Source organism: Euprymna scolopes, chromosome 4 (assembly GCF_053919585.1).
Source record: "Euprymna scolopes isolate OS-2025 chromosome 4, ASM5391958v1, whole genome shotgun sequence".
Classification (NCBI taxonomy): Eukaryota; Metazoa; Mollusca; class Cephalopoda; order Sepiida; family Sepiolidae; genus Euprymna; species Euprymna scolopes.
In genome coordinates this window covers 168,608,163-168,628,014 of record NC_136485.1, presented here as the reverse complement: position 1 = coordinate 168,628,014, position 19,852 = coordinate 168,608,163, and the positions used below count along the sequence as shown (strand labels likewise).

Genomic DNA, 19,852 nt, shown 5'->3' with positions numbered 1-19,852 from the left:
TACATTAGGATAGAAATGCAAAATAAAAATAAAACATGGATTGAATATAGATGAAGTATAGGACATAAGGATGAAGGAAGAAATAAAATAAAGAGTAGGATGGAGTGGCTGTTGTATGAGGGGGATATTTTGAGGCTAAAAGAGGAGCGTTGATATATTTATTTTATCTTGTCTATAATTTCATTTTGTTATGCTCCACCCCCATATGTTGAGCTTCTCTTGATAAGCCTATATATAATATTCTTTAAACTTATTTGAGATTTTATATATATATGCATATATATATATGTAAATACTACTATTCTCATCTTAGTTGTTATTTTCACGTTTCAGCCAATGTAACCTTCAACATTCAGGTGTATCTTTTTGAACTCATGAATATTTATATCGAACTTTTAAATCTACAGAGAATTTGAACTGAACTCTTTTTTCTTTGACTGCATCGACATGTTGATGAAACAAAGTGTTAAGTAATTTCGATCTTTATTTTATTCTTCATTGTAATCGCTTGTACGAAGGGATTGAACTTTCAACCTCCATAAGACTTTCACTGTAAACTGATTGTTTGAAATCCTGTATAGATATCAATGCCTCCGTTCAGTCTCGAAAGACAAAGGATACCCTCTGTAGGGGTAGCTGTGTGTGTAATTGTGAGGCAAGGGTTGCGCAATCCCAACCACACCTCTCCTGAATCGGCACTGTTTGAGTCTAGTGGCAAGGAGAGGTCTAGGACGACTGGAAACGATGCCAAGATAAGCGGAAAACACATACAGCACCTGGAAGTCCGAAATGGTCACCCATTTAGTACTGACCAAGTTCAATGTTGCTTAACTTCAGTGATCGAGTGGGAACCGGTGTGTCAACGTGATTATACCGTACATATACATACTGTAGATTCGAGTCAAAAAAATGCTCTTGAAGGTCAAAGGTTGTATCGGCTTAAACATTGTAAAAATAACAGCCAAGATAAGATAAACATAGTTCAAATAATCCAAATTACTAATTATTTTTTTAAATTCCAAAATTTCTACATACACTTTGTTCCAGAATTAGAATCGATAAGTAGAAACGCTTATTAAGGCACAGGAATTTCTTATTCTTGTAAAGTATGAAAGATGTTCTGCAGTTCATTGTCGAGTTCCCATCAAAAAGCTGTCTCCATCTGTTCTATATTTTTTTTTTAATTGCTAATTCACCTCTAACACTTGGATGTAGAGGGTTACTATTTGGCACACAATTTTCAGGGATACTATGTAGGGAGTTGTGCAGCAAGATGTCTGTTCACTTGAAGTCAGGGAAGCAGGGACCCGGGAGGGAATTCCAAAGTTTAGCAGTTCAAAGGAAGAAACTATTTAAGTAAAAGGCTTTCCGGTATCTAGGGATCTCTACTATAGGGGTGGAATTTTGCTGCTTGTCAGGTTAGTTAAGGGGGTACAAGGGTTTCCGGTTTGTCAGAGCACTTTCCATTAAAATAATTGTAAAAAAAAAAAAAAAAAAAAAAAAAACACAGATGTAACGTTTTGCTGATGGGACAAGTGTAGTTTGGCTGACAGAGCAGGACCTATCAGGTTGGAGATTCTTGTTTAAACCTTGTCTAGGAGAGAAATGCACCGGCCCAAATGTGGCAACAATACTCCATTACATGGGAAGATGGTGACCTTGTAGCGGTACAAGATACTCTCATATAATCCTAAGGGTCAGTTAACTCACCGGTACTTCCTGTACTATAGTGGGGCAGATTATCTCAATATTCCATAAGAAGATCTTTGGCTTAGTGATACAAGCACCAAGTGAAAGATTGTTTCAGCAATCTGCCCCACTACTAGGTGCAAATAACTCCCAGTACTTCCTGTACCAGGCATAGAAAACTCTTGCCTACACAATTCTAATAAATAAAGTATGAGAATTAAAAATAATCATTCTTTAAGAAATATTATTTTTCTTTGTGGTTTTCAAATTTTATAAAAATAATTTGAAAATATAAAATTTCAACAAAAAAATTCAGCAAAGAAACTTTCAACAGATTTTAGCATTATTTTTGTTTTTTTAATCATTTCAAAATAAAAATTTCATTTCAAATAAAATTCAAAATAAAAAAAATAAAATGTAAGCAAATTCAAATCAAAAAGCATAAAAAAAAACAAACAAAATTTATTTATTTTTTTTTTTTTTAAAAACAAACACACGCTTCTCAACTCAACTACTGAAGGTAGAACTGAACAAACCCACACTTCAAACAATAATTACCGTCATTAAAACTTGGAATTTCAAACCAATTTTTTTTTTAAACTGAAAATACAAAGCATAGGATAGTTTATAAGTGACGGACGTCATTTTATGTCTTCCAAGAATATCAGGTAGGGGGATTAATTTCAAAGTCTTCATGCGTTGAGGAAAATAATAGTTGAAATTCTTTAAGAGTTTGTTGAAAAATTCAAAGAAATGGATTTAATAAAAATTTACGGAAAATTCAATCAAAGACATCTTGAATAATCCTTATTTGTTGAATGATTTGTTGCAATGAAAATGAGGTTATGTAACGAAATATACATGATATTTGATTGCATTTCCAATTCAAAGCTATTCCAAAAATCATGTAAATGGATTTAATTTTAAATAAGGAAATGAGCATCTCACCTGCCATTTTGAAAAGAAATCTCAACAAACAAGGCAGGTAACTCAACAATAAATCTTAATAGATTTATATTGTAATGCCTATGAATTCCCATTAATCGCCTAAAAATGATTTTTTTAATATAAAAAATAAAACTACTTAGTCAATTTATGTGATTTTGGGAATATATTTTTGTTTCTTCGCAGGTCCTTACATCATAGACATCTTTATTTTTGTTTTTTTTTTTTAAATCTGGACAAAAAGCAAAGCTTGTTTATTTTCACAGGCTTTGAATTATGAACTTTTCTAGGTAAACGAATAAAATAGACTTCGAATTTGTTTCATTCAGAAGAATTTCTTTTTAATCGATCATTCAATAAATATAAGTTGATTGGTACACTTTGGAGTTGTGCTTTCAGATTCCAACGAGCGAGGTCATGGTTTGCTCCCCCTCGTAGGGCTCTACTAGATGTCTGCTAAAGATATGCCTGGACATACAGGAGTAATAAAAGTTAACAGCATAAAATCGTTTGTTTTGTGTCTTCATTTGAGATCAAACAAACAAGAAAATAATGCTCAAAATGTCAAATGAATCCACTGACCAAAGAAACCAAGTAAATGCAGATTTTCAGGGTGTTTATTTAATGTAAAACTATGGCAAATTACTGTAATAGAAGATACTACTTACTAAAGTAGCAGCAACTCTGTTTGGCCTGTCACGTGACAGGATTGGGGAAGGAAAAAGCAGAAAAGAAAAACTTTAGTTTGTAGATGGATTCTCTATATCCATGCATATGAGGGGAATAGTTTCTATAAGAAGGATGAATTGGAGAGGATATGGAGTTGATTTTTAGATAGCTGAGAGAGCACATAGATGTTGAGAGTTAATGTTGTGAATTACGGTTTAAATTAAGAGGAATGGATATGAATTGCAGCATTGGTGAGAAGGAGTTCTGGCATCTTTTTCATTACAATTACAAGTGAACTCCTTAATCAAAAGATAAACTTCATAACATCATAATAAGAAATCATGTTATCCATAAAATAAGAAACAATGTTTGACTTTAAATGCTCAAAGACACGTAAGCAGATTTCGACTGAAGCTGTTTGCTTCTTTCCTATCGCAAGAACTTAGACACCAGAGTCGGAAAGTGGAATGGAGAAGTCAGAGCCTCAGAGAAGGCGGAACTTTTACCTGAAAAAAAAAATGCCTGGACAGCCTCGTCAGCATTCCCTGGTGAGGGCGCCTCAGGCGATTAGCAATAGACTAACCCCTTCTGCACAGAACTTAATTCCCACCGCAAAATCCACAGGGACCAGATCATTCCAAGAATGGTCTAATCTGTTGATTCAGTAGGCTGAGAAGGCGGATTTCTACTGAAGAATATTTGAATTAACATTACAAAAACATTTGAAGCTATGTAACATTAGACGGCATGAACCTTAAGTTACTTGTAACTTTATAGATTTTATTTTTTTTTTTTTATTATTTTTTTTTTTATTATGAAGAAGCTTAAAAAAAATTTTTTTTTTAATTTAATACTAGTTCAAGGCCAAAAACTAGCCAATAAAAGTGTTAGGATAGATTTTGATTCAGAAAACAGCAATTCTTTCCCCTTTGTCAGAAACAGCGCTCATGGAATGAGGAGACTAAAGGACAAAATAAGGGAAGCCAGAATTACGAGGCTGATGAAAGTAAAGCCAAGATCCACTTTCTATTCTTCATAGAACTGTAATCTCTTAAATAATGTTAGCGATGGCGAAACAATCCCGTAAGAAAGTAAAGGCAAATCTTGTGTATTTTCGGTTCAAGTCCCACACAAAAAATTAAAAATTATTCAACTAAAAATAATTTTGTCATGATTTCAAAATGAACATTGCTAAAAATAATTTGAAATGAATATTTGTGATATTTTGTATATCATAAAAATATGTTCGCCATAAAATAATTTTCAATGGAATATTTCTCTGAATAACTACAGTTTATGTAAGTTTTTATATATATATGTGTGTGTGTGTGTGTGTGTAACGAAGTCTATATTCCAAATTTCAAGATGTTGACCATCTTATCGTTTATTTAAGTATGTTGACGTGCACAATTAAAAAATTGACATAACAATTACATGAATGATTCCGTGCTACAAAACAGGTGCTGTCAAGAATTGGGCATGTCAACGTGCTTAAAGAAATAAATGATAAGATGGTCAACATCGTGAAATTTGGAATATGGAATTTTGTCATTTATTTGTATATGCCTTGTAGTTACATCGAGCTTCAGAAATTAAATGACTGTATAAATAAAAGATAAAATATAACTGAATATATATATATATATATATATATATATATATATATGAAACGCTTCCTGAAGAAGAATCTTATAAGATTTTAATGAACAATCACATTTATTAAAAAAAAAAAAAAAAAATCTTGCATGTATCTTAGAAAAACTTTAAATTACCATAAAAACGATGCTTTTTAAACAATAGACTTCCTATATATTTTAACACAAGTGCACGATCAGCACATATAACTGTATCGAACTTTAAAAGCTCAACCTCAAAATCCATCTGAGGATGTGCCCAATATTAACACCAGCATAATAAAAAAAAAAAACTTCTTGAGGAAAAATCTTTTACAATTAAAATTCGAAAGAATTTCATTTTAATGCTCAACAATGTTTATTGAAAAAAAATCTTGATCTTTCTTGGTCTCAGAAAACCTTTAAATTCAAATTAATAAATATATACTCACACACACAAACACACATAGATATAAAAAAAAAAAAACAATGAAAACTAAGATATTCAACATTACAATTAAAAAAGATATTATTACTCCCGTTCCTAAATGATAAGATGTCATGAAGTAGTCATGGCTGATACTGGTGTGGCATCACATTTTTAATCTTGGAGTTGATGTGTTTCATCATGTCTAGCCACACTGATGAGTTGTGAAACTACAAAATAGCTGTCTGCAGATGACTATATATATATATATATCATATATAATAATAAATTTGGGAATTATTTTCATTTATATGAATTTAATTTCTATTGATATAAACTCCCCCCCTCTCGCTCTGTCTCTCTCTATATATATGATGATGATGTTTGTCTATCACTTGCGAAGATGACTGATCATGCAATTGTTCTGTCGGTTCAAAGATGGCTTGTTAGACTGAGTCGAGCTCTGAAGTATTTCTCACATGTTGGACACCTGTTCAATAATTCTGTATCAGAGATGTTGATTGCTTTGTCTTTTCTAATGTCACGTTTTCTTTCATTGCGTGCAGGTTCAGCAATTGTAGTCCCTTTGTGAGTTGCAGCACACCAGAAACATCTGTCTTGGGTTAGTTTCTCCCATGAGTTAAAATACAAACCAAACAGTTTGAAGAAGACCTCCAGATTGTCTTTGAACCGTTTTCACTGTCCTCCTGTGGTTTTTCCTTTGGACAGTTCACTGTAAATGAGCTGTTTTGGTAGCCTTGAATCAGACATGTGGCATATGACTTGCCCAAAGAACCTGGGACAGCTGTAATATGGTGTGTACTGACGGAAGGTTTGATCGGGCTAGAACTTCTGTGTCTGTTATCTTGTCTTGCCACTTAATTTTCAATAATCTACGAAGGCCGGTCATATGGAAATGGTTCAGTTTCTTGGCATGTCCTTATCTCTATCTCTCTCTTTATATATATATATTACTAGTAGACTGGAGGTTGAATATCAACCTCCGGAATAAAGGATGACTTTGTGACTCGGTTTGATCCTAATCATTAGCAATAATTATAATCTCCTTTGACATTTATAGATGTTTAATTTCCTTGACTTCTTGTATTCATTTCTGATAGCCTGGATACCAGCCTACAAAGTCATGGGTGACGTTTTGACTTGGTTCGAATCTCACGACTGGCAGTAATTATCATTTCCTACACTGAAGAGAACATAAGTTTGAAACATGTGTCTAGGTTTAAAAATAATTAATATTTATTAAAAAAAATATTAATGTTACCCCCAAGTCGTGGTGACTTTCTGTTTTTTGTATATATCGTAGCACTTATTAGTGACAATGCTATATTAAAAGAATGGACAAATACACAGAGAAGCTTTTAGATATATTAGTATGTGGCAAAACAATTGTAATCAATAAACTAGTTTTTGAAAAACATAAGGAGTTTCATTCTCTGTGAAGAAAAAAGCAGTAAAGAAAATATGAGTATGTAAGTATGATTGATAATTAAAATTAAAAATCGATTTCATAAGAACAAAGAAAATCAATAAATTGTACGATCGTTTTTTCTTGTTTTTTTTTTACAAGGTGGTCACCACTTATCAAGGCCCAGAAGCCACTCAGGGATAACGGTTATTGTAAGTACAGTACGTTAGTGTGGATATTTAAAGTGACCACTTAAGGGGGCGGTTCATCAGGAATTTGTTTACGTTGGACTTGAAGACATACAAGTTGTAGTCAGGAGGAAAGCAGGCAGACGGAACAGAGTTCCAAAGGCGTGCAGTTCTAAGAAAGAAGCTTTGTCCATGGAATCTACGTTTTGATTTAGGCACAGATAAAGAGTGGGGAAAGTTTTTGACAATGGATTCAGCTAGATGGGTGTTTTTTGTAAAAGATTGGCGAGGGGGGGGACCAGAGATTGGAGTTCAGACAAGCACCTGCCATGGAAATAACGATAAAACAAAGATAGGCTTGCAACGTCTTTTCTGTGGGAGAGAGGTTGCAGGGAAGAGAAAAAGGCATCCCCCACTAAGCCACGAAGTCTATTTTGTACTCTGTCAAGGCAGGATAGGCTATTTTAGCAGCTCCTGCCCAGATATGGCAGCAGTATTCCATCCTTGGACGTACTTGGCTTTTATATAGATAGAGAATTTCATCAGTAGTGAGATATCTTCTGGAGCACCATCTTTCCAGCGACCTTGGCAACAGACTTGATGTACATGTTCCATTTCAGTTCAGGAGTGAAGGTCAAGCCCAGAAGCTTGTCAAAACATGGGGCTTCTCCTAGACGAGAGCCATCCATTTCAATTGATGCCAGATGGGGATCAGAGCGTTGATAATGTAAAGATAGGAGTTTGGTTTTAGATGCATTAAAAAGGTAATCAGCCACATCTTCCCCCACTGAACCATTCGTTGGAGATCAGAGGAGAGAGAATCGGAGAGACCTTTGTCATTTACAGCCTTTGATGTGTTGCTGTAGATGGTAGTGTTATCAGCATAGATGTCAACGAATGATTTAAGTATGTGTTTAGGGAGATCGTTGATGTACCTATTTATTATGCCTCCCCACGGGACAGAGTTAGACACCAGGGTCGTTTTTTTAACGTGGAGAAAAGGTACAAAAATAAAAATTGTCTCAGTCGTGAAGGATTTCTCCTCCACCGAAAGAGAACAAGAAATAGAAGTGCAGCATCTGAAGAACAGATACTACACTTTGATCTTGTCCCGAAGGCCAAGAATTCTTGGACAATAATTTTATCGTAGTTTTTGAAAACAAGGTCTCCTCATCAGCAAAAATATTGGGTGGTGGGTTTTTAACTAAAGACACCAAAATAAACCTAGCATTTTTAAGTAAGGCAGATGTAAAAATGGAAAATATTTAAAATATAAATACTTTTTTGATGAACAATGTAGGATAAATAAAAATAAAATAAAATGAGAATCTGGTTGAAGGGTAAGATTAAGAGAATCTAGATTTTAAATATTTTAACAAAATGTAAATACCTTGCAATGGTTCGCCTTTCTAAAATTCATACGTATCATTGTCAATGCATTCATTGGGATTGTAAAAGTAGTTCATGAATGCTTGAAGATGTTGCTATACAAATTTTCAAAGGAGACGCTATGGAACAATATTAACAGTTAAAATCGTTATTTAAAATTAGCTGAAAAATTGCAATTGCAAGGGAGATAATTTTATTCAAAAAGAAAAATAAAGTATTTACATGTTCAAAGGGAGATAAACGCTGATTATTTAATATTTGAGTTTTTAAATAATGAATGAATCCTCTTGGAAGTGATTATTTATAGGACTTACATTAATAAAATAGTAAGATATAAATTCAAAGTGTAATGGATAATAAAATAGAACATAATGCTGAAATATCAGATGATATAATAATAGTTATAAATTTATGAATTATAAATTTTAAGATAGATTAGTAATAAAATAATTTTGTGATTTATGGTAGCTTAAATTTATCAAATCTAAACCAATGTTTATGAATGCACCCGGAAAAAAATTTCGTCTTAAGTTCAAAAGAATGGTTCTATATTTATTATATTTTTAAATCTTAAGGGCTTCATATTTACACAGTGCACAGAATCTGTGTCCCCCTCCCCCGCATATATGCTTTATAAGATCCTATTATTTCCCATTTTAAATTGAAAAGGATATTTCTATCCTTGAGTCGCCATATATGTTTAGATAAAGCAGTCTGTTTTCTCAAGGAAGGATTTTTAAAAGAATGCTTATGCGTTGAAATTCTATGCTTAATAAGTCCAGATGTGGAACCAAAGTAGATTACATTTTGTTTAATATATTTGTTATCAGGTAGATTAAGAGTAGTATTGGTATGTAATTGGTTTGGTTGTATTTGATTGGTTAATGGGGGTGTAATTATTGAATAATTGTGTGGAAGAGTTAGATTGTGAAAAGGGATTTGTATGGCTGCTATTAACATAATTTGTATTTTGGGTATTGTCTATCACAATAAAAACATGGTTTCTGAAACGATCGTACAATTTATTGATTTTGTTTTGTCCTTCCTTGTGAAACCGATTTTTAATTTTAATTATGAATTATCAATCATCTTACTTAATATTAAAATAGCTCTAGGATATACATGCCTACTGAGCTTATTATATATCTACATTACAACGAGCACTGTTTTATCTTATTTTAATTGTATTAATGAATGTACTAATACATTAAAGTATACTCTGCTCTTTAGACTCTTGTTCTAATCCCCAAAGTATATATATATATATATATATATACTCATATTTTATATATAAGTTCAAAATGGTGTAATGTAAGCAAATAAGGTAATTGCAGCTTCTCTTCCAATTTTCGGATTTTTTTATCATGCCCAAACAAATTTTATTTACTTTCAGTGGATTTATATGCTATTTCTTCTGATGAGTTAAGGGCAAAATAGATTCACTGATTGATATAATAATTAAGTGATTGATTTTGTGCTAAGCAACAGATACTATCAAGAAGTATAAATGTCAATTGAACTAAAGGAATAAATTGTAAGATGGTCAACATCATCAAATTTGGAACATAAGACTTTTGTCATTCATTATGTTTTGTAATTACATTCTTAAATAATGATTGGATATAAAATGGAAATATAAGTGAATAAAGAATATATATATATATTTCATTAGTTATCATTTCAAAACCAGGAGATGTATTTAATTGACACCCAACACGTGTTTCATTTAATAGCATAATGGAAATCCATCAAACAAACTCATCAGACACAAATGAGTGTTCCTTAGAAAAACAGTTGGAGAGTTTGTTTTCTTCTTCTTGGAATAAAAAAGATATAGCAAAGAAAAAATGTTGATAAAAGAAAATGGAGATTTTTTTTTTTTAAAGTTCACAAAAACATAAGAAACTCTTATTGTTGTGCTTATAAGCATCATACCAATATCATACCAATATCATACCAATATCATACCAATATAAAACTCACTTGAGTTCAAAGGCCACGACGAGACATTATCTTATGGTGTCATGTATACATATCTTATCTTTTTCTTTTCGTCTCTCCATTATATTCCCTTATTCAGTTTTAATGTTACTCTAAATGTAAACAAATTATTTTTTCTCTTGGCCTTTGTTTATCTGAAGAAGGCCAACATGTCATACAGAGTAAAATGTTTTTTCACACAAGATTTTATGAAAATATGTAAATACACAAACTAACACTAAACATACAAATACATTAAGCGCACAAAAGATAATGATTGAAGCAACTAATAGTTTAACTAAAGCTTTGATCTACGAGAAAAAATTGATTACAAAGTAATAAATACCAACAGAATAAAGATTTTTTGAATACATCATCATCATCATCACATGATAAAAAAAAGAACATTCGTAACATAAAGGGCAGTTGTCTGAATGCATATATGTTTTACTTAAATTCAAAAACAACAAAAACACCCACAAAGTTGGTATTTTTTCCATCAGTATTGCTTTGGATGAATATTTACAATTTGCATTCTTGGACATTAACCTGACACAGATTCCATCAAGTGGAAGTGGAGGAGGAGGGGATCTGTTCTCCAGCACTAAAGGGAAGTAATTCAGATCTTTTTCAACGAGTTATTTCCCTTATGTCATCTGATCGAAAAGTCAAAAGACTTCTACACACTGATATGCAGTTCCATCCATACAAATTAATAATTGCTCAGAAACTGCACAAGTGCAACTGGGAAGGTCGCATGTCAAAATGTGGGAGATATTCCTGCCGCATCCTGTATATATTTAAATATTCTTAAAATAATTTATCTATATCTTGTATTTTTTTCTCATCTTTTTTGTGTGAACATTTGAAAAATTAAAAATACTCAAAGTCATCTACATAAATCTCCACTAATTATAATTAATTAATCTCCACTAATTATAATTAATTAATAATGTTGCCTATCCAAGCAGTAATATTTTTAACGGTTTGGCAAAATAATACTCTTATCCTGTGACTCAAATTCTGACCCCAAATTTAGACGATTGGCATCAGTCGACATACATCGGATGATGATTAGGACACAGAATCAGAAGTGTTTATGACACCCAGGAAGCTTACATTAATTTTTCGATTTTAACACAAAAAGAAAACTTGAAAAAATAATAAAGGTATAATTAAACAGGTCTGTTATTTTGAACAATGTTTGCTTAAATGAAGAAACGCTGCCTAAATAAATACAGACAGGGTTAATTATATTTTCAACTTTTTATATGGTTATATGAACAAGGCAATGTGTCACATGTTGAGACTGTGTGCACACACAAACACACACACGCAGAGGACAATCTGAAGCTAAAAGCACTGAGTGATGAGGTGAAGCTGTCAAAGCTGATGTCGCTGAAGGTGAATAGATCAAGTAATTGACCTATCAGCTGTTGGTGTTGAAAAACCTGCTAGAGAACAGATCAATATAAGCAGGTGAGGTAGAAGAGAATGGAATCCGTCAAAATGTGACAGCAGCCACGAGTCACCGCTATATCTGCCACCACTTGCTCCCCTCTCCATCTACCACTTGAAGCATGCATGAGACAAGCGATAAAGTCATAATTTTATATTTTTCTAACAAGCAAATTTGTGTTGCGAGTTTGTTTTTCTTGCCTGACAAGAAACTACTATCGTTCAACACGGCTACATCTCGTACATAAGAACTCATCAATAGATGATTTTTCCCTCATGCTTTTGGTTAGTAAAGTAACCATTATGCAATTTTCTTCAACAATTATTAACTGCGTCATGACCATCATCATCATTGTATGAATCCAAAGATTCTACTGTTGGCATTGATTTCCCTGATATTTTTCTAGTCAGAATCTCATCTTGGAGATGCTGACGAAGTTCGATTACACTTCCCGAAGCCAGAGTTGCACCAAAAGAAGGTCATGCTGACTGTTTGGTGGTCTGTGACCGAAATCATCTATTACAGTCTTTTGAATGAAGGCGAAACCATTACAGTGGTGAAATACTGTCAACAAATGGATGAAATGCATCAGAAACTTCAACAACAATACCCAGCTAATGCTGTCCATAAAAAAGGCCCAATTCTCCTCCACAACAATGCCCGACCACACTTTGCTAAACTGACCCTGCAGAAGTTGACCAATATGGGCTACGAAACTGCCTCATCCATCATACTCTCCAAACCTCTCACCCACTGCCTACCACTTTTTCAAGCATCTTGACAAATTTCTACGTGAAAAATACTTCAAAAACTTGAGCAATATTAAAAACGCCTTCAGCGACTTCATTGCCAGTAGAATGCAAGATTTTTACATTACTAGTATAAATACACTTGTTTTGCGTTTGCAAAAGTATGTTGATTTTGATGGTCCTTATTTCGATCAATAAATTTTTGTTTAAGCCGAGATATGTTTATCTGAATTTAAAAGTCGCAAGAATTTTCTTGTCAACCTGATAGAAAAACGTTGAGTACTTGTGGGAGGGACGACATGAAGGTTGCCAACATCACAAGTGAAAGTGATTTTTGTAAAATGAACTGAATTCAAACTTGGAACATCCAAGTCGTCAGTCCATGTCATTAACCACTTAACCATCATCTGCATTTATACACATGTTTTAATTTCTAAACAGCCAGAACCTTGCAGCTTTGTTAGCAAAAGATTCTACCAAGCATTGTTTTTTTTGTCCATTGATTAACCTTTTTTTTATGTCAATGTTTATTAAGGTCTAAAGGCCACTTGAGGATAAGGGTGAATGAGGTGGTCAGCATCTTGAGGATTGGTAACAATAGTGAAAATTTGGCAGAATTTGATTATTTAAGAGGATGGCTCAACCAGAATTTGTTAACTAGACTTGAAATCGACCATGTTGTAGTCAGTTGAGAAACAGCGCTGTGATATTGTGTTCTACAGATGGGTAGCTCTTGGAAAGCTATATTTAGTTTTGGGTTCGGAGAGGAAGAAAGAAAAATTGTTTACAGTGATTGTTGCTAGACATGTTTTTATTGTGGATGTTTTAGGGGAGTTGAGCATCTAGCATGAAAATAACGAGCGGAGAAAGACTAAAACGTCTTTCCTGCTGTGAGGCTGCAGGTAAGAGAAAAGCATATTCCCATTGGATTTCAAAATCGATTTTGTGCTTTGTCAAAGCAAGAAATAATGTACTACAAGAAGCACCTCCACTGATGCGATAACGTAGTAGGTAAAGGATTGCGTCAGGGGTATTTTCTTCAGCTGTAGAGCAACCCAACCATTTTTACAGTAACCTTCTTTTTTTTTTTTTTACAAGGGGAACCACTGCTTATCAAGGTCCGATGGACACTTGTGGATAAGGGTTGGGTGGTCGGTGAAACATCATCGTGACGATCAGTATTGGTGGAAATTTGGAAGAATTTTATTATTTAAGACGACGGCTCAATAAGAATCTGTTTATGTTGTAGTCAGCCAGGAAGCAGCTCCATAGTATTGTGTTCCACAATCAGTTCTAGCAAAGAAACTTGTAAAAAATTTGATATTACAGCAAAGGCAAATGGGAAAACAATTTCCTATTCATACGAGTCGAGGATATGTCCTCGGTGATCATTTTGACAGTGGGTTGTTGTGGCATCATCTAGCCTTGCTCAGTTGGAATGAGTGATGATTTTCAGTTATAGATTCATCCTCCCAGGCTTTACTTCCTCTCTCTCTGATATAATTTTTTTTTTTTTTTACAAGGGGAATCACTGCCTATCAAGACCTGACAGTCACTCAAGGATAAGGGTTAAGGTGTGTCAGGAGGTCGATGAGACACCAACGTGATGATAGGCAATGGTGGAAATAGGGAGAATCTAATTTTTTTCTTGTATGGAAATCGCTCCAGACAAAGCATGAAGCTACTTGATGTAAAAAAAACTAAAAAAAAATATATATATATATATATATACTACTGCAAGATCAAAAACTGACCCATAATAAGTATTAAATGGATAGATTATGACCCAGAAGACAGCAATTCTTCCCCCTTTGTCTGAAACATCACTCATGGAATGTAAGGACTAAAGGTTAAGCAAGAGTAACAAGAGGATGCCTCAAGAAGAACTTGGTTTAATTGGCCTTGAAATGGACCATGTTGTAATCAAATGGGAAGCAGTCCCGCGATATTGTGATGTAAATCTATTTTTGATCTCAAGTGAATGTCAGCGAGGAAGTAAGTCTCTGATATGACGTATTTCAAAAAATGCAAGACACACACATACCAAATAATTCATACATGTATTTGCACATAAAAAAGGGTTGGAGTCAACAATTCAATACATAATGATAAACAAATGCTTAAAAAAAGCAGAGAATTTAATTTGCATTTGGATCTAAAAGCAAATAATTACCAAACAAAAAACAAAAAAGCTCTAAAAAGAAAAAAAACAACTTTTTTTTTTTTAATTTTTGGACTAAATTCTAATTGACACAGAGAAAAATCATTTGTTGATAAACCAGAAAACAAGTCTCATCTTATGTATTATTTGGGTTCTTCAGACTACTGTTCTTATCTTGAGTGTTATTTTCACAACATCTAAGGCAATACAACCTCCAAACTTTCCCAGGTGCATCTTGTCGGACACTGGAATCTTTATGCTGAACTCTGGAATCTGCATGGAATTTCGAACAGAACCCATGTGGGTAGCATGTTCTCGTTCTGTCAGCCATGACATTCGCAGTTGTATTTTGAGTGTCACCTGCTTGAGGATTGAACCTTCTAACTTCAGAATAGTGTAACAATCAACATTATAAGGTGAAAATCAAGGATTCAGAAAAAAGAGCGATACATTTCCCTACATTTTGGTGTAGTAATAAATGAAAAGGGAGCCTTTGGGTCGCTCTTGATTATGTTCGATTCATTTTATTATTTTTGTTATTTCTATGAATTTTGTCTCGGTACATATTCACGTGCATAAGCATATAAGTAGAGATTTGTGGCAAGCACAATAATTATTAATTTATTTGTTAGTTTGATAATTATTTAGTGGGGCTTGCATTCGCACCAGTCACTCATAAGCAACAAAGATGGCGTTATGACTTTATTTTAATTTTATTCTCATCTTGAGATTAGGGTTAAATTCTTGATAGAGTCATATCAAAGATTCAAAATCAAGGGTAAGTGGAGCAATCCAAGGAAAGTAATAATACTCTTCCCTACATTTTGGTGTAGTAATCAATGAAAAGGGAGCCTTTGGTCTGCCCTTGACTATTCATTATTTTTGTTATTTCTATGAATTTTGCCTCGATACATACTTTGATGATAATAGATTTGAACGTCATGGGAAATAAGATCTAAACATTAGTGAGTTTGTCAACGTTTCATCCCGATTAGGGAACTTCATCAGGATGATTAAGTTTTGAAGAAAATAAATTAAAACTACAAGTGCATTTGGGAATTTCTACTGTGTGTGACATGAGGAAGAAGGATTCAAAGGAAGGAATAGAAGCCCTTTTGTCACATCGCACACAGCAGACATTTCCAAATGCATTTGTGGTTTTCATTTATTTTCATCCTAATGAAGTCACCTAAATTGGGACAAAACGTCGACAAACTTATTAATGCTCTACGTTTTCCTTTCTTATTCCCCACATACTTTGAAGTACGCATGAAAATATTGGTTATTGAAACATGCAGATTTAATGGACGCATCTGATGATGTGGACAAGAATCTGTAAAAGAGGCTCTGTCAGTCTGTCAATTGAAAATCACATTTTCATCACAAAGCCACAAATCAGAAAAATAGCAAGTTTCTGAATTTTAGAGATTCATTCTTCATATTTGAATTTTTCAGACTATTCTCATCTTGAACATTATTTTTAAAACATTTGTATCCATGTAAAATACTAAGCAAACCTAGTATAAAATTAAACACAATATTGGAACCATTAATTATAAATAATTAATAATATATAAATATATTTGTAGCTTTATGTACTTGGGAAGCATGATTACATCCGATGGTCAATCAGAATCAAACATCAAATACAGAATAGCTGTTGCTAAGAAAACATTTATGAAGATGAAAGGAATTCTGGATGCACAAAATCTGAGTCTTGGAATCAAGAAAACGCTAATGTGTTACGTCTGGTCAGTTCTGACGTACGGATGTGAGTCTTGGACAATCAACAAAGTGATGAGTGTACATTTGGAAACAGCTGAAATGTGATTCTATTGACGAATGCTTAGCATTTCTTGGACAGAGAAAGTGTCAAATGCTAAAGTCCTAAGAAGAATGAAAGTCGATCGCTTGCTGATGCGGACCATCAAGAAAAGGCAGTGTCGCTTTGTTGGACACCTATTGTGAGAAAAAGAGGGCATCGAACAGCACATCTTGGAGAATGAAACTGACGGGAAAAGGGCCAGGGGAAGGCAAAAATATAGATATTAGACTGGATATGCACGGCAATGGGTGTCATCGGACTTCGAGAACACTAATCATGATTTCATCTATGGTATGAACATGTCACAACACAGGAAGATATCTGTAGCGATGAATAGTGATAATGATGAATAGTGATAATGATGAATAGTGATAATGATGAATAGTGATAATGATGAATAGTGATAATGATGAATAGTCATAATGATGAATAGTCATAATGATGAATAGTCATAATGATGAATAGTCATAATGATGAATAGTGATAATGATGAATAGTGATAATGATGAATAGTGATAATGATGAATAGTGATAATGATGAATAGTGATAATGATGAATAGTCATAATGATGAATAGTCATAATGATGAATAGTCATAATGATGAATAGTGATAATGATGAATAGTGATAATGATGAATAGTCATAATGATGAATAGTCATAATGATGAATAGTCATAATGATGAATAGTGATAATGATGAATAGTGATAATGATGAATAGTGATAATGATGAGTAATAAATAACAATAATATAAGTAGTAAGAATGTCGATCTAAAATTCATACTAGAATTGTCTGCAAAGACCCATGGTATAATTGATAATGCACTTGGGTAAAATTCTACATGGATTAAATAAAAGGTTTTATTCTGAAATTCTGTGCAGACTCCACAGTTCAACAAAATACACCTGAAGATGATCAGAGGCTACATTGATCAAAACGTTATAAAAATAAGATTCAAGAGAAGAGCAGTAGTTCAAAGAATACAAATAAGAAGAATGGATCTTAAGAATGCATAGTTTTTGTTAGAATTATCAAAAGTTTTATTTACAAACATTTTTTCCACATTTTCAGTAAAAAAATAAAAAATATTTTCAGACAGACGTTGATTTAAACTGATCCCACCTCAAATGATTGCTCTCTGTGTCCGGTTTGATACATAAACGTTACCATACATGTGATAACAAATCCAGAATGCCAAGATTTACAGGCAACTCCTTCTGCAAGCAATCCCAATACAAAAAATTTAGAAAGAAAAAAAAAGTAAATAAACAAAAAAAATAAATAAAAAAAAGTTCTGAATTTTGATTGCAAATATTTTGATTTTTCTTTCAAGTTTTTTTTGATTTTATTAAAAAAATATTTTATTTTCTGTTTCGTTTTTTTATATATTTTTTTTTAATGGAAAATCACTCCACATATTTTTTGGGGGAAAATCACTTACAGAGCTAACAAGGATAAAAGATGATTATCGCAAAGATGCTTTATAACTTTAGGCTTGAAAAAACTAAGGCCGTAGGTAGAAGGAAAACAATGAGCAGGAAGAGAGTTCCACAAGACCGATAGAAATTTCAATGAAGTATCAAAATAGTGAATTGATAAAGACCACTAGACCAGCAAGTCAAACGAGCTGTAACAAAAGCAGAAAATAGATCAGGCAATTCTGCCATAATCGTATTCATAAAAAAAAGAGACTGAGACTAGCAACATCATGACTGTGAGAGAAAAGTGGCAGAGAAGAAAGGGTAGGGGCTAATCAAATTAGAGATACATTTCTGCACTTTATTAAGAATCCTCAAATGGGAGAGAGATTCATCAATCTGACTATGACAACAATTAATAAATTTCTGAAGATATAAAAATACTCTGCATCTCGGTGCAGTTGTTCGGATTAAATTTTATGAGTTTGGATGTAAAATTGTTTTAAATGGGATCACAACTGGACTCTTAGAGAGATATCAATTATACCAGTTATTATAAGTGGCACAGGGCTTATGAAAAAGAACCTCAGGTCCTACCTAACTAACATTCCTGGTGAACCAAGAGCAAAAGAGATCCAGACAATTGCACTTAAGGGAGCAATGAGGATACTAAAAAGAGCTCTCGGTTGGTTTCAATAAAAAGCAGGGAAATGTTGGCAGCTGGTTTGGCTGCCTCATATCCAGCGTTACAATCTTCAAAGGAAGAAAATTTTTTTAAAATAAAAATGATAAAAAAATAACTAGCAAAACCCTCAACAAATTGACGAAACAATTAATCTACCTGATAGATGTAGAGCTGAATCTCATACAACCCGATAATGGACATTTAGCTTTTCTGGATGGATGTTGGGAGTATTTTACAAATATCACAGTACATGAAATTAGTGATATTTTTTTTTTATGGTGATCACTCCAGACAAGGCATGAAGCCCTTTTATGTAAGAAGTTAAACAAAAACAAAACAAAAATAACACTTCTATGTACTAAACTAGTCAACGATAAATATTATATGGATAGATTCTAACCCAGAAAACAGCAATTCTTCTCCCTTTGTCAGAAACATCGCTCATGGCATGTGAGGACTAAAAGACAAAATAAGGAAATAATTAATTATTAACTATATATATATATATAATTCAATTCTCGTCCATACTCAAAATAAATCCAAATATCCTACGTAGATTACTAATTGCCTCCACCATTAAAGTTCATTTCTATGGCGCCAACAGAAACTTATGCATCTAACATCTGACAGAATCTTTATGGGTCTGTCTCTGTATCCATTGTTTTCTGAATTCTGCATGTCCCATCTTTAAATCTATAATAATATTTCTAAACCCTTTCTACGGACATTAGTTATGTTGAGTATATCCTGCTATTAACTGAAAACTTTATTAACTCAACATTAAAAATATATTTTAAAATAAGTTTGTATGAGATTCACAAGTGAAATGAATATCATTTTTTGGTTACTCTGCACTCGGAAAATTATATAATAATAACGATATCAATACTAATAATTGTAGGAGCCCTAGGAACAATCCTAAAGAAATAGGAAAAAAGACTAGGAGAAATTGTGCTGCCTCCCTCAAGAAATGTTAGTATCAGTATCAACTTATACCACACAAAATAGTTGTGAAGGGTCAAGGAGTATAGAAAGAGGGAGAGAAAGCACTAACCAGACCTCCACTGGATGAGTGCGAAGAGGACTGGGACCTTGGGGGGGGGGGGCTTACTGCCACCCAAATTCCAGTGAAGATCAACTACTTATCACTCCAACTCCAAGGAACATCACCGGTGGTTGTCAGGGAATAATCTTTGATGATGACCTGTGTGAGAACTCCTAGTGAGT

At 33.2% G+C, this 19,852-nt stretch overlaps 1 protein-coding gene across 8 annotated transcripts in view; it reads right to left on the bottom strand.

Annotated features, from left to right (window-relative positions):
* Nucleotides 1–19,852, bottom strand: part of LOC145270111 (chloride channel protein 2-like) — a 328,843-nt gene that overhangs the window by 34,685 nt on the left and 274,306 nt on the right. For 5 of the 8 annotated variants that reach the window (XM_080125735.1, XM_080125715.1, XM_080125719.1 and 2 more), the window contains one exon: nucleotides 2,248–2,289. The exons of the other annotated variants lie outside the window; for them this stretch is intronic. In XM_080125735.1, the coding sequence (XP_079981861.1) occupies nucleotides 2,248–2,289 (42 nt within the window). The remainder of the gene's footprint in view (nucleotides 1–2,247; nucleotides 2,290–19,852) is intronic. 8 annotated transcript variants of the gene reach the window in all.